This window comes from Haematobia irritans, chromosome 1, assembly GCF_050003625.1.
Source record: "Haematobia irritans isolate KBUSLIRL chromosome 1, ASM5000362v1, whole genome shotgun sequence".
NCBI lineage: Eukaryota > Metazoa > Arthropoda > Insecta > Diptera > Muscidae > Haematobia > Haematobia irritans.
This window is the reverse complement of record NC_134397.1, coordinates 122,524,801-122,538,757: the sequence shown is the minus strand read 5'-3', so window position 1 is coordinate 122,538,757 and position 13,957 is coordinate 122,524,801. Positions and strand designations below refer to the sequence as shown.

Genomic DNA, 13,957 nt, shown 5'->3' with positions numbered 1-13,957 from the left:
CCAATTTTGGGCAACTTTTTCGAGCATTTCGGCCGGAATAGCCCGAATTTCTTCGGAAATGTTGTCTTCCAAAGCTGGAATAGTTGCTGGCTTATTTCTGTAGACTTTAGACTTGACGTAGCCCCACAAAAAATAGTCTAAAGGCGTCAAATCGCATGATCTTGGTGGCCAACTTACCGGTCCATTTCTTGAGATGAATTGTTCTCCGAAGTTTTCCCTCAAAATGGCCATAGAATCGCGAGCTGTGTGGCATGTAGCGCCATCTTGTTGAAACCACATGTCAACCAAGTTCAGTTCTTCCATTTTTGGCAACAAAAAGTTTGTTAGCATCGAACGATAGCGATCGCCATTCACCGTAACGTTGCGTCCAACAGCATCTTTGAAAAAATACGGTCCAATGATTCCACCAGCGTACAAACCACACCAAACAGTGCATTTTTCGGGATGCATGGGCAGTTCTTGAACGGCTTCTGGTTGCTCTTCACTCCAAATGCGGCAATTTTGCTTATTTACGTAGCCATTCAACCAGAAATGAGCCTCATCGCTGAACAAAATTTGTCGATAAAAAAGCGGATTTTCTGCCAACTTTTCTAGGGCCCATTCACTGAAAATTCGACGTTGTGGCAGATCGTAAGTCTATTCATGATGAAATGTCAAAGCATACTGAGCATCTTTCTCTTTGACACCATGTCTGAAATCCCACGTGATCTGTCAAATACTAATGCATGAAAATCCTAACCTCAAAAGAATCACCCTTTAAATCCACACCCAGAGAAGGAATATGATCACCTCAAACATGTTTCAAGAGCAAAATGTTATTTTTGGATGGTGATCATGTAACATGTTCGCTGCAACCATGTTATTTTCTCCGAAATTATGTATCTGTTTTCTGAAAGCATGTTATGTTTGCCGAGAAAACAACATTTTTGCCACAAACATGTTACATGGTCACCATCCAAAAATAATATTTTGCTCTTGAAACATGTTTGAGGTGATCATATTCCTTCTCTGGGTGCAGAATCTGATCTAGTCTTCATAGGTAAAATCTTTGAATTTATCTTCGGGAAGTGTACTGGTTGATCTGATCTGCTTGTCATCAAATCCCCCTGAAATTTTCACAGGAAACTATAATATTTGATTCATGGTGGTGGGTATTTAAGATTCGGCCGGGCCGAATCTTAAATACCCTGTTTAAAATGATATCGGAAATACTGAAATAGAATCATATCTGAAGAACTAACGCGAAAACAATGCTGCTTAAAAAGATGACGACCACGTAAAATGCATTGCTTTGGAGCCAAATTTTCACTACTTTCCATAGTTTTTTTTTTTTTTTTTTTTTTGGGTGCACTTTTTTGATGGAAAATAGTTCTAGTTGGTTTCCGCAGTTCTTGGGTCCAAATAATTCGGCTGGCAAAAAAAATTGTTTGTCACAACAAATTTGTTTTCTGTGTGTACAATTGTTTGCTGTGTGAATTTGTCCATGTATTAGGGGAAAAATCCTACCATCAATGTCTACACTCGAAAGATAAGCCTTTCTACCGTTCTGATTATATTATATGATGATGTCCGCAAAGTGAAGAGGCTTATGATACCATCGTCAATGCATATTCTATCTTTAGATGTTGTTAGACCTTGAATAAAATAATATGGGGGGTATAAAAACCCGAACATTTCCATAATTCAATTAAATTGTTTCATTTAGCCATGAAATACTTTGTTCTTTTCGCTCTTTGCGTAGCTGGTGGTAAGTAAACATTTTAATCCTTAAGGCCTCTGGATTACAAAGGAATTTGATTTCAGCCAGCGCCTTTGTACTTCCTGAGGAGGAACGTGTCAACGGTGAAAATGGTTGGTATGTTCCCCAAGCTGATGGATCCTTTGAATGGTTCGATCTTGATGAAGCCGAATCCCTTATGAATGAAGCTGAAAAATTGGAAGAACGTTTGTATAGCAACACTGTGACCTTCTACTTGTATACCAAGTCCAATCCCACCACCGCCGAGAAGATTACCGCCACTTCATCCTCTATCGAAAGCTCCCACTTCGATGCCCGTCATCCCACTAGAATCACAATCCATGGTTGGACTTCCAGCAAGGATGATTACGTCAATTCCGGTATCCGTCGTGCCTACTTGGACAAGGGTGATTACAATATGATCACTGTTGATTGGGGCCGTGCCCGTTCCATTGACTATGCTACCTCTGTTATGGCTGTTCCCGGAGTAGGCAAGAAAATTGCTTCCTTGGTTGATTACTTGGTTGAACACCACGGTTTGAAATTGGAAGATTTGGAAATCATTGGCCATAGTTTGGGTGCCCATGTTGCTGGTTTCACTGGCAAGAACATTTCTAAGGGTCAAGCTCATGCCATTATTGGTTTGGACCCCGCTTTGCCTTTGTACAGTTACGATAAGCCCGCTAAGCGTTTGGCCAGCACCGATGCCCACTACGTCGAATCCATCCAAACTAATGGTGGTACTTTGGGCTTCTTGAAACCCATTGGCAAGGGTGCTTTCTATCCCAATGGTGGCAAGTCTCAACCCGGATGTGGTGTTGATCTTGCCGGTTCCTGTGCCCATAGTCGTGCCGTCACTTACTATGTTGAGGCCATTGAAAAGGATGACTTTGGTACCATCAAGTGCGAAGACTACAAAGATGCCGTCGATAAGAAATGCGGTGCCACTTTCAGCTCTGTCCGTATGGGTGCCATGTATAATGCCTATATGGTTGATGGTGATTTCTATGTGCCTGTCAACAGCAAAGCTCCCTATGGCAAATTGGAATAATTTGAATTGAATTCAATGGGTTTTTCAATAAATGTTTGAATATTTTGAAATTATTGTTTGATTAGAGATTTTGTTATAGTTATCTTATTGGCAAGCTGGAGTTATTTTTGGTCCACAAATAAGTTTGACGAATATGATGGACCAAACAATATAGGTCCATGTTTTAGTATAGCGTCCATATATACTGATCTTCCTATTTAATTTCTTAAGCTTCTTTATGCAGAAAATTAATATGATCACCCCCTGCATGATTCTAGAGCATACAACCATTATTTTATTTTCTTGGATATTACCCAGCAAAAACTCGTATTACCAGGTATAAGCACAAGTATGCTTGCGCCAAATTAGGTAACAACTTCTTCGTACATATATCAGCAGTAATACTTTTACATGGGTACGACATTGGAGGAAAGTACTTCGGTGCAAGCATACCAGCAGTCGAAAAATAAGTACTTCGTCGCAAGCATACCAGCTCTCCAAAAATAATAGGTTTACCATAAATAGAATCAAAAAGAGCGAGGGAGTTGCTGCTCTCATATCTTTTTATATATTTTATTCTCTCTTATAAGTTAGTTTCGTATTATTCTCGGTCTTTTACTACCCCTTTCTCTCCCTCTGTTTATATTTATGGTACAATTTGTACTTTGAAAATCTCTATGACGCCAGGAGGAATTGAGCTCAGACCTGTTGTTTTGTAATCCAAGACACTATACCCTACTCCACGGCATGAATTTATTCAATGATGTAATTTTACAATATAAATGATGTACTATACAACTTAAGAAAACAAGGGTATATTATATTGGCATTATAAATTAATATGTTAATACTATTAACGGCGCCCACAATCGCTGTAGAGGTTATTATATTTAAAACAATTACTAAATAGTTAATGCAAAAAAAAACAAAGTCTCAGCAGGATTCGAACCCGGACCTCAAGATATGATTACTGGTATTAATAAAATGAATCACATTGGGTAAGTTATTATGTTTAAATCCCAGGTAATACTACAAGTAGTAAGATTTTGATTACCGGTATTACTGGAAAAAATTTTTTTCTTGATTAAAAAAACGCATCCTTGATTTGGAATCAATACCTCTAAGGGAAGACAAACAACTTTGGAACCAAGTAAACTTGTTTTTCATTTAAATTAAAATTTTTAAATTACGCATTTTTATCAATGTTTTGGGAGCCACCGTGGTGCAATGGTTAGCATGCCCGCCTTGCATACACAAGGTCGTGGGTTCAATTCCTGCTACGACCGAACACCAACAAGTTTTTGACATTTCTGAGGGATTCAAAGCTTCTCTAAGTGGTTTCACTGGAATGTGGAACGCCGTTCGGACTCGGCTATAAAAAGGAGGTCCCCTGTCAATGAGCTTAACATGGAATCGGGCAGTACTCAGTGATAAGAGGGAAGTTCACCAATGTGGTATCACAATGGACTGAATAGTCTAAGAGAGCCTGATACATCTGGCTGCCACATAACCTAACCTAATCTAATCTATCAATGTTTTCAAAAAAGCTAACTACAATTCTTCTGCTCTAACACATTATTTCTAATCTTCTCCCATTTTTGTGCTTTTTTCATATAGAAATCTAAACAAGGATACGTTTTAAGCTTGACATTGGCCATTTACGACTTAATATTGTAATTAGTTTAAAAGTTATAAAGGTTTCAGTTCATATTTTTAATTTCGAAAAAATTGCATTTAAAAAAATGTTCCTTGCCCCAAAATACTATAAATTTTCAAACGATATATAATGTGAAAGTCTTTGCTTAGCAAGATGCGCCAAGGATTTGCTATAGACCTCACTTAACTCTGGAGAAATAGTGCATTTCTGTTAATGAAGCAAATCAAAGCAAAATAGAAAAAAGTTTTTTTGATAATAACTTTATGTCTTCATCGCTTCAGATGCCGAATTATTTGCAAAACAAACGATTTTGGACCACTGTGCATAGGTATCTATGGGAGCTATATCTAAGCGTGGACCGATAAAAACATAATTTATACAAAATTCAATTTCAGACAAATCGAATAAAAATTGTGGTGCCTACAAGTCCAAAAAGTCAAATCGTGAGATCAGCCTTGGGGGCTTTATCAAAGCATGAACCGCCATAAACTAAATTCGATACATGTCTTCTAGGTTTCAATTTATGGCACACCCAAAGAAACGTGGACTTCTAAAATCAAGTTTCAAATTCTTATTTTTAGCCTGAATTGACACTTAAAATTTTAAGTACGCAAATACTAAGTTATACTCATATTAAGCACAAAGTGTGCTTGTTTGTGTAATTCAAGTACTTAAACTTTGAATTAAGCTTGTTTTGGATTAAAACAAGAAAACTGTTACTTAATATGCCTCACTGACTTAGCTAATGAGAGCACAAAAAAGAGTTTTGTTCTCCTCGATGCTCTCACCGATTTTCAACCCCCAAAATTTTTTTGCTTGTAATGGTAGTGGCTTCCATTTCATTTGCTATCTTAAGTCGACTATGGCTTAAAATAAGAAAAGTTTAACTTGATATTTTTATCGTTACACGTTCGGAGCATCGTGTGTGTTTGGTTGCATTTGATTTGCTATCCTAAGCCGAATCTGGCTTAAAATAAGAACATTTTTACTTGATACTCATTTATGAGCACATTGGAATGCAAAATAAAGTTTTGCTCTCTTTGTTACTCTTACAGATTGCATGTATGAAACATTGTGGGTGTGTATTAGTGTAAAGCTATGGTCACACTGGGCAAATATTTGACAGAAATCAAAAAATAATCCTTCGCCACAGCCAAGCCAGCTAACTTTTTGAGTTCATATTGGATATATAACATGATGGTAGGAGTATTTTCCAAAAACGGTATTCAGGTATTTGGAAAATGGTTCTGGAAAAATGTTTGACACTCATTTTGGTCAAATATTTGCCTAGTGTGACCATAGCCTAAGTTTTGATTACGAATTTGTGTTTTTGGCGTCGCTTGCATTGTACTCGTATATGCCAAATTATTTTACGATTATTGTGTGCGTAGACCCTAAGTGACAGTGGAGTAGCTTTATAAATTATGAATAAAAAAAAAGTTGAGACAGCATACAAATATTTAAAAGGTAAGTAAAAATTAAGTTTATTAGTTTAAAATAGCTACTTGCCAATAAATATGTATTTCATCATATTTAAATTGATTCTGCATACATCTATTAACAAACGTAGCGTGTATATACTAACAAAAAAATGTTTGTCATGCCGACTCAAAAGTCGTCACATCGTTTTATAGAAATAATTGTTATAATTATTTTATGTTTTGAAATATATTTTAAGTACTTTTTGTTTTACAACCTCTACTTAATACCAAGGTGTGGAAGTTGAAATCCATGCGGAAATTTGTGAAAATAGGACGACGCGGCCCCTCCAAAAGTTCAACAAACGAAACATCAGTTATTAAATTGACAATTTCGTAAGAGGAGTGCTTGAACAGAGTGACAATGGATTTGGCCGACATATGTGAGAAGTGGAGGAAAACTTACAATTTAAAGCGACAAAGCCTACAAAAGTTGAATTCCTCTGAGTTTCTTGCTTCCTGGCCCAAATTTTCTCCATGCATGAACTGCTGATTTTGTAAGTAAAAATACATAAATATATATTTTTATATTTTATATTATTTTGTATATATTTATTTTTATTAATAACATGTATTTTGTACTTGAATCAATTGCCTATATTATAAATCTATGTAACTACTTCTTTACCCAGGTGTATTATTTGTATAATGCAGTTTCTTATTTTACATATTTTACTTTTCATTATAAATGTATGTATCGATATAGAAAAGAATAATAAAAAATATTTTAAAAATATATGAACAAATTTTTACTTTATGGGAATTAAGCGTACATTGAGATTAAAACAAGTACAAATTAAGCGCTATTGGGTTTAATGTAAGCTTAAATGCGGATTGAATCAAGTACAGATTAGGATTAAATAGACTTTCACTAGGCTTAAATCAAGCACTTCCCGTACTTAAAACAAGCACAAACACGATTGAAAATTTCTAAAATTAAGAAATCTGTACTTAATATTTTCGGGATTAAATTAAGAATTTTCTTCTTGGATTTAGAAAATCCGTACTTACCGTACTTTTGACACCGCTACGGCTTGAATCAAGTAAACTTTTCTCTATTAATGTTTTGGGTGCATATAGGCTAAAATTGCGGTACCTGGAAGCGGTACGTAGAAGCAGACGGACATAGCCTTAGATCAAGAATATATAATATATATTATATTTTATATAAACGGAAATCGATATTTCTATGTGTTACAGATGGAATGACAAACTTATTATAATCCCATTCTTTGGTAATTGTTATGAAAATTAATAAAAATATTAAATATAAAAGACTTCATATATATGCTAAGAGGATTACGCATCGTTGGTTAGCGATAGAAATTTAGAACAGTTTTTTTATAAATGTCTTTATTTTAACGAAGACGATTTTTGGCTAGAAATCAATACCAAAATCATTAAGAAAAGGTCTTCGGATCCAAGCAAATTTTTTTGAGTGTACACGGACGAAAAGGACTCTTGTGTAAACATTATATGTTTGGAACTCAAATTTTTTAACACATTACTTTTAAGTGCAAGCATATAATGTTCATAAACTGACATAACATGTGTGGGACATATATGTTAGAACATATTATTTTTGCGACATAACACTTCCTGATGTAGGTACTTGTGTAAGAAGGAACGTAATAGATGGTATGTTACATCCTTTTATTTTTGTAACGTCCCTTCTTGAGGAGAATTGTCATTGCATTATCTCTACGTAGACTTTGTCTTGCCAACTAGGCCCGCTTCGGTTGAATCGATTTTATTGACACAGAATCTGATTATCATCTAAGAAATTCGGGATTTCGTTTCAATGGCCTTTTGCCTTTTTCGTGGGATTTGGTCAGAAGATTTATTTCTTCTCACACTGAATTCATTTGTAGCTCTCGATGTAAATCCATGTTTTGTATGCGCGATTTCAATTTAGCTACATTCCTTAATAATTTTTATTTTCCTTAATACTTTTATTCCATATATCTTCACTGTCGGGTTTCTATTGCAGTTCTAAATTCATTCGACGATATTGTGCTGAGTTTGCTATTGGTACTTGTTGACCATTTATGAAAATAACTTTGCAATCTAATATTATTATAAGTGAAATCTACATGCTTTGATTAGGAGTGGTTTAATTTTAGTCCCCATTTCTTTGTCGATTTTTCAATCTATTCATGTTGACATTTTTGTATCTGTGATTTTTGATAATATTACTCTATCATCTGCCAAGATTCGGAGAACATAGTGCTGGTAATTTAATACATCATATGTATAAATAAGATATAGAAAAGGTGCCAGTACTCTACATTAAGGTAATTCTGAAGATATTGGAAAAATTCTCCATACTTCTTAATCCGAAAGTTGCTATCAGTTAAATATGATTCCAAGAGCTTGGAAATGTCGTTTGGAAGAGTGTGTAGCTACTTTTATTATACCCGTCACCATAGGAGGGGGGTATATTAACTTTGTCATTCCGTTTGTAACACATCGAAATATTGCTCTAAGACCCCATAAAGTATATATATTCTGGGTCGTGGTGAAATTCTGAGTCGATCTATACATGTCCGTCCGTCCGTCCGTCTATTGAAATCACACTAACTTCCGAACGAAATAAGTTATCGACTTGAAACTTGGCCAAGTAGTTGTTATTGATGTAGGTCGTATGGTATTGCAAATGGGCCATACCGGACCACTTTTACGTATAGCCTCCATATAAATCGACGCTCAGATTTGGCTTGCGGCACTCTTGGAGGCGCAAAATTCATCGGATCCGGTTGAAATATGGTACATGGTGTTAGTATATGGTCTCTCACAACCCTGCAAAACTTAGTCCACATCGGTCCATAATTATATATAGCCCTCATATAAACCGATCCCCAGATTTGGCGTGTGTAGTATATGGTCTTTAACAAGCATGCAAAAATTGGTCCATATCGGTCTATATTATATATAGCCGATCCCCAAAATTAATATACCAACATTTTATTTCTTTAGAAAATTTTGTCAAAATTTTATTACTATAGAAAATTTAGTAAAAATTTAATTACTATAGAAAATTTTGTCAAGATTTTATTTCTATAGAAAATTTTGTCAAAATTTTATTTCTATAAAAAATTTGGTCAAAATTTTATTAATATACAAAATTTTGTCAAAATTTTATTTCTATAGAAAATTTCGTCAAAATTTTATTTCTATAGAAAATTTTGTCAAATTTTATTGCTATAAAAAATTTTGTCAAACTGAATTATTTACATATTTAATCGGCCTTTTTTGTTTATATATACCCCGTATAGACTAACTTACAATTAAGAACACGGTGTTAAGAAGTTTTAAGATACCTTGCCCTCGGCAAATGTTACCGCAACCTAAGTAATTCGATTGTGGATGACAGTCTTTAGTACACGTTTCTATGCAATCCATGGTGGAGGGTACATAAGATTCGGCCTGGCCGAACTTACGGCCGTATATACTTGTTTGTAATCTAAAATTTAAAATCGAATACTTTACATTTGAACAGAGTTGGCTTTGTTGTTATAGTCGACTACAGTCAAACATCTAACAGTCAATGAATAATTCTACAATCGGAATCCGTACCATTGGCCCTACATTTGACGATCCTATCGAAAAGTATTAGAAACATTTTTCTATTACGAATATCGACTCTCTTGATGGAGATGATTTTCTTTAATATTGACATTAAAGTTTGCCAAAGGAAATCTTCACATTTTGTTCATCGGATTGAGTCAAACCAAAATATATTCATATTAATTTAATCGATCTGGTCTGGATATGGCACACAATCTCACAGTGTTTCCTAATTGAAAACCCCCAAACTAAGAATATGAAGAGAGACCAAGTCTTACAGTTTTGTAAGGTAGTTATGAAGATATGAGAATAGAGGGATAGGGAATTGTCGAATACAGAGATAGGGAATCGTAAACCATCCGATTTTTTAGTGAGAAGTTGACAAGAGTCAGTAAATCATTCTACAATCGGAACCCGTACCATTGCCCCACTACTGGCGATCCCTTCGAAAGTATTAGACAATTTTTTCTATTCCGAATTAGATAAAGCAAACGCCTCCCTTGTGGGAGATTATATTGGCCTTAGAGTTTGCCAAAGGAAAACTGCATAATTTTTCATCAATTATAAAATAAAATGCAAACCAATTAGATTGAGTAAACTCAAAATATATTCATCTGAATTTCACCGTGGCCAGTGCTCGGCTTGATTGAAGACATACGTAATGCTAATCCAAGTGATTTTCACGATCAATTGCATTCCCAACAAACCAGGATACGTGAGCGACTCGAGATCTCTACAGCCTTGGTGAAAATGCAACAATTTTGTTCACGTTGTCCGGAAGAGTGGTTCATTCACTCAGAATTGCAGTTTTCAACTATGCAGGGATCATGCAGTCTAGCATCAAATATGAACACATTGTGACAACAATACCTCAAGGTGGTTTAATTACTGCTGTAGATTTTATTCGAAATCCTGTACCGGTCATGGGATTGATACATTTCCCTTAAGGATATGACAAATCGAACAAATTGAAGTTGACATTACCGTGTAAAACTGATAAAACTGAAGTCGACTCCAATCAAATATCTAAAAGTCAATAAATCATTATACAAATGGAACCCGTACCATTGGCTCTAGTCCTATAAATTTTAATTAAGTTTCCTTATTAGGGACATAGTCAGTACTCGGTGAAAAGTTTTTAAGACTTCTAAAAATATGGCGCAACATATATCTGTCTGTTCATTTGCTTACGTTATAACATGAGAGATTCTGCGAATTTGGTCAATAATCGAATGGCCTTCACGAAAATCGAATTGATGATTCGGAATTAATTTCCCTTTTCAATTTCTTGATTAAGTCTGTTGCGAATATTTTTTCGAATACTTCCACTGCCATAGATAGAAGAGAACTTGTATCGTAAGAATCCGGAGGGGCCGATAGATATTTAGGTGCCTGGTTATAGGAACATACCGGGGAACTGCGAAGCGGATGAGTTAGCCATGCTAAGTACTACCTTACATATTTCAGGGTAACTAGAATCTGTTGTTATGCCTCTGGCCACCTGCATATATATATCATACTGCGTGAGAAGGCTGTTGTGATGGGGAATGCCCGATGGGAGCATTGCAAAGGTTGCAACGACACCAAGCAAATACGGTCCCATTTAAACCTAAACCATACACTAGATATGCCAGTGTTTTCAAGACGTCAGATATCACTCCTGGCACCAGCTACAACGGGTCGCTGCCTGATAGGCGAGTTTGCAAAAACTATTGGTATGAAGTATAATGACTACTGCATGAACCGTTATGATACGGAGGAAAAGGTATCAACCTTTTGTACGAGTGACCTGCAGTTTGTGTGAGACATAAGCGAATTTTAAGGGCATATACAGTGGCGAGCAAAACCGAGTGTATGTTTTCACTTTTTGCAATCTTTATGAAATAGAAAATGTCTAGTAAGGTCCACAGAGATTGGGTCGTTCATGACTGGAAATAAGTTAATTGGTCAGATGAGGCAAAAATAAACCGATTTTAATCTGATGCAATAGAACCAGTAATGCTCTATCCTCCGAACATTACTGGTAATAACAAAAGTCTCCAAAAACACAACATCACATAAACCGTAAAACATAGAGGGGGAAGCTTCATGGTATAGGGATGGTGACACACTTGGTCGTTGGTTAGTGATAAGGAATCATGAAAAAAAGAGACTACCTTGATATTGTGCAATCAAATTTGCCTGAGTCAATACAGGTTTGCGCCTAACTGAGGACCAAGTTGTTTTTCAAAAAGGCGGCAAACCCAAGCATACTTACAAAATAGTAAAGAAATGGTTTTCGGAGAGCAGTTCTCAAATTCTCAAAAGGCTACCATAAAGCCCCGATTTCAATCCCATTGAGAATTTATGGTCTTTGGTTAAAAGATGCTTGAGATTACACCAAAGAGCACCAAAAAATAGTGATGTAATCTATAGTCAAGTTCAGCACAATTATTCGGATATTCCAAAAGAAATAATAAAAAAACTTAGTAGAAGAATATCAAGGCGAGTTGAAACCATAACTTGAAATAAAGGACTATGGGCTAAATACTAAGACATTTGATATTAAAATATTATGAATAAAGTGCAAAACTGGATTCAGACTTACTTTTATTTTATTTCAATAAATGCATTAGTATATGTATATAATTTATCTGAATGTACAGTTTTGTTTGTCACGAAATAAAGTATAAATGAAAAAAATTTTGTAGCAATTGGATTCAATAGACGGATTTTGTTAAGCAAATAAAGCATACTCCTAAGTGGTCAACATGCACTTGGTTTCGCTCCCCACAGTAGCTTTATATTAGCGGAGGTCCTGGAAAATGTTAACTTAAGCAGTCATTAAATATTTTTGGAACAATCTGGTTGGCGCAACAGAAGAAAATAATCTGGTGAGTTCAATGGTAAAAAAAAACTAGAAGTAAAGGGTGATACGGTCAAAATTTGATCAATAAAAACTTAACGTATTTTTTTCAATTTTGCATTTAAAAAACCTGAACACCCCTCATTTTGAAGGTGTGTGTGTGTAGAATGTTGCTCCTATTTTGATTTTGGAAATCACTCTTCAGTTGTCAAAATGCCGTCCAAGCCAGAAGAGCAGCGTATCCAAATTTTGCTCGCGCATCGCGAAAATCCGAGCTACTCGCACGCAAAGCTGGAAAAATCGCTAAAAGTTGCCAAATCAACCGTTACAAATGTAATTAAAGTGTTTGGGGAACGTTTGTCGACAGCCAGGAAGTCTGGATCGGGGGGAAATCGAAAACCGGAAGCCGCTGAGACGACAAAGAGAGTTGCCGGTAGTTTCAAGCGAAACCCTAACCTCTCTTTCCGAGATGCCGCAAATAAGCTGGGTGTATCGTCTACAACCGTGCATCGAGCCAAAAAACGAGCCGGACTATCGACTTACAAGAAGGTAGTGACTCCAAATCGCGATAAACAAAATACTACGGCCAAAGCGCGATCCCGGAGGCTGTGCACGACGATGCTGACGAAGTTTGACTGCGTGGTAATGGACGACGAAACCTACGTCAAAGCCGACTACAAGCAGCTTCCGGGACAGAAGTTTTATACGGCAAAAGGAAGGGGAAAGGTAGCAGATATTTTCAAGCACATAAAACTGTCAAAGTTCGCAAAGATCGCAAAATATCTGGTTAGGCAAGCCACCTGTGGCTTGAAAAGCAGCATTTTCATAGCTTCCGGGACTGTCAACCAAGAAATTTACGTGAAAGAGTGTTTGAATAAACGTCTGCTGCCTTTCCTGAAGAAACACGGTTGTTCCGTACTGTTTTGGCCGGATTTGGCATCTTGCCATTACGGTAAAAAGACCATGGAGTGGTACGCCGCCAACAACGTGCAGGTGGTTCCCAAGGACAAGAACCCTCCCAACACGCCAGAGCTCCGCCCAATTGAGAAATACTGGGCTATTGTCAAGCGGAACCTAAAGAAGACCAAAAAAACTGCTAAGGACGAGCAGCAGTTCAAAGCAAACTGGCTTTCTTCGGCGAAGAAGGTGGACAAGGTGGCTGTACAAAATCTGATGACAGGTGTCAAGCGTGAAGCCCGGCAATTCGGATTTGGAAAAGCGAAAGCCTAACTGAATCTTTTTCCTGAATTTTATACTAATTGAACTTGAAAAAGAAATTTAATTTGATTTTTTAAATAAACGATTTCACCGATTTACACGCGTTTTCCCTTGACCAAATTTTGACCGTATCACCTTTTACTTATATATAATATGTATTTTTAGTTAATGTGGTATCACAATGGACTTCATAGTTAAAGTGAGCCTGAAATAAATCGGGCTGCCATTTTAACATAACCTAGGGATCTTAACCATCTTTGTGGATTATTAGAACCTCCGCCACTTTCAAATAACTTAGAACAGATTTAGTTTAAATTTTGCTATACCTTTGATGGGATAGTTTCTTGCAAGATTTTATTATTTATTCGATCAAATCCTGGAGATATTTAGAGCTTATGTCCATGAAACGAAAAAAAGGCTCAGT

The 13,957-nt window shown here is 36.1% G+C and overlaps 1 protein-coding gene across 1 annotated transcript; it reads left to right on the top strand.

Annotated features, from left to right (window-relative positions):
• The first annotated feature begins 1,634 nt into the window (after nucleotides 1-1,634).
• Nucleotides 1,635-2,839, top strand: LOC142221768 (phospholipase A1-like). Its single transcript, XM_075291562.1, has 2 exons — nucleotides 1,635-1,747; nucleotides 1,804-2,839. Exons 1-2 carry the CDS (start codon nucleotides 1,708-1,710, stop codon nucleotides 2,787-2,789), a joined length of 1,026 nt encoding a protein of 341 aa, XP_075147677.1. The 5' UTR covers nucleotides 1,635-1,707; the 3' UTR covers nucleotides 2,790-2,839.
• The last annotated feature ends 11,118 nt before the right edge of the window (nucleotides 2,840-13,957 follow it).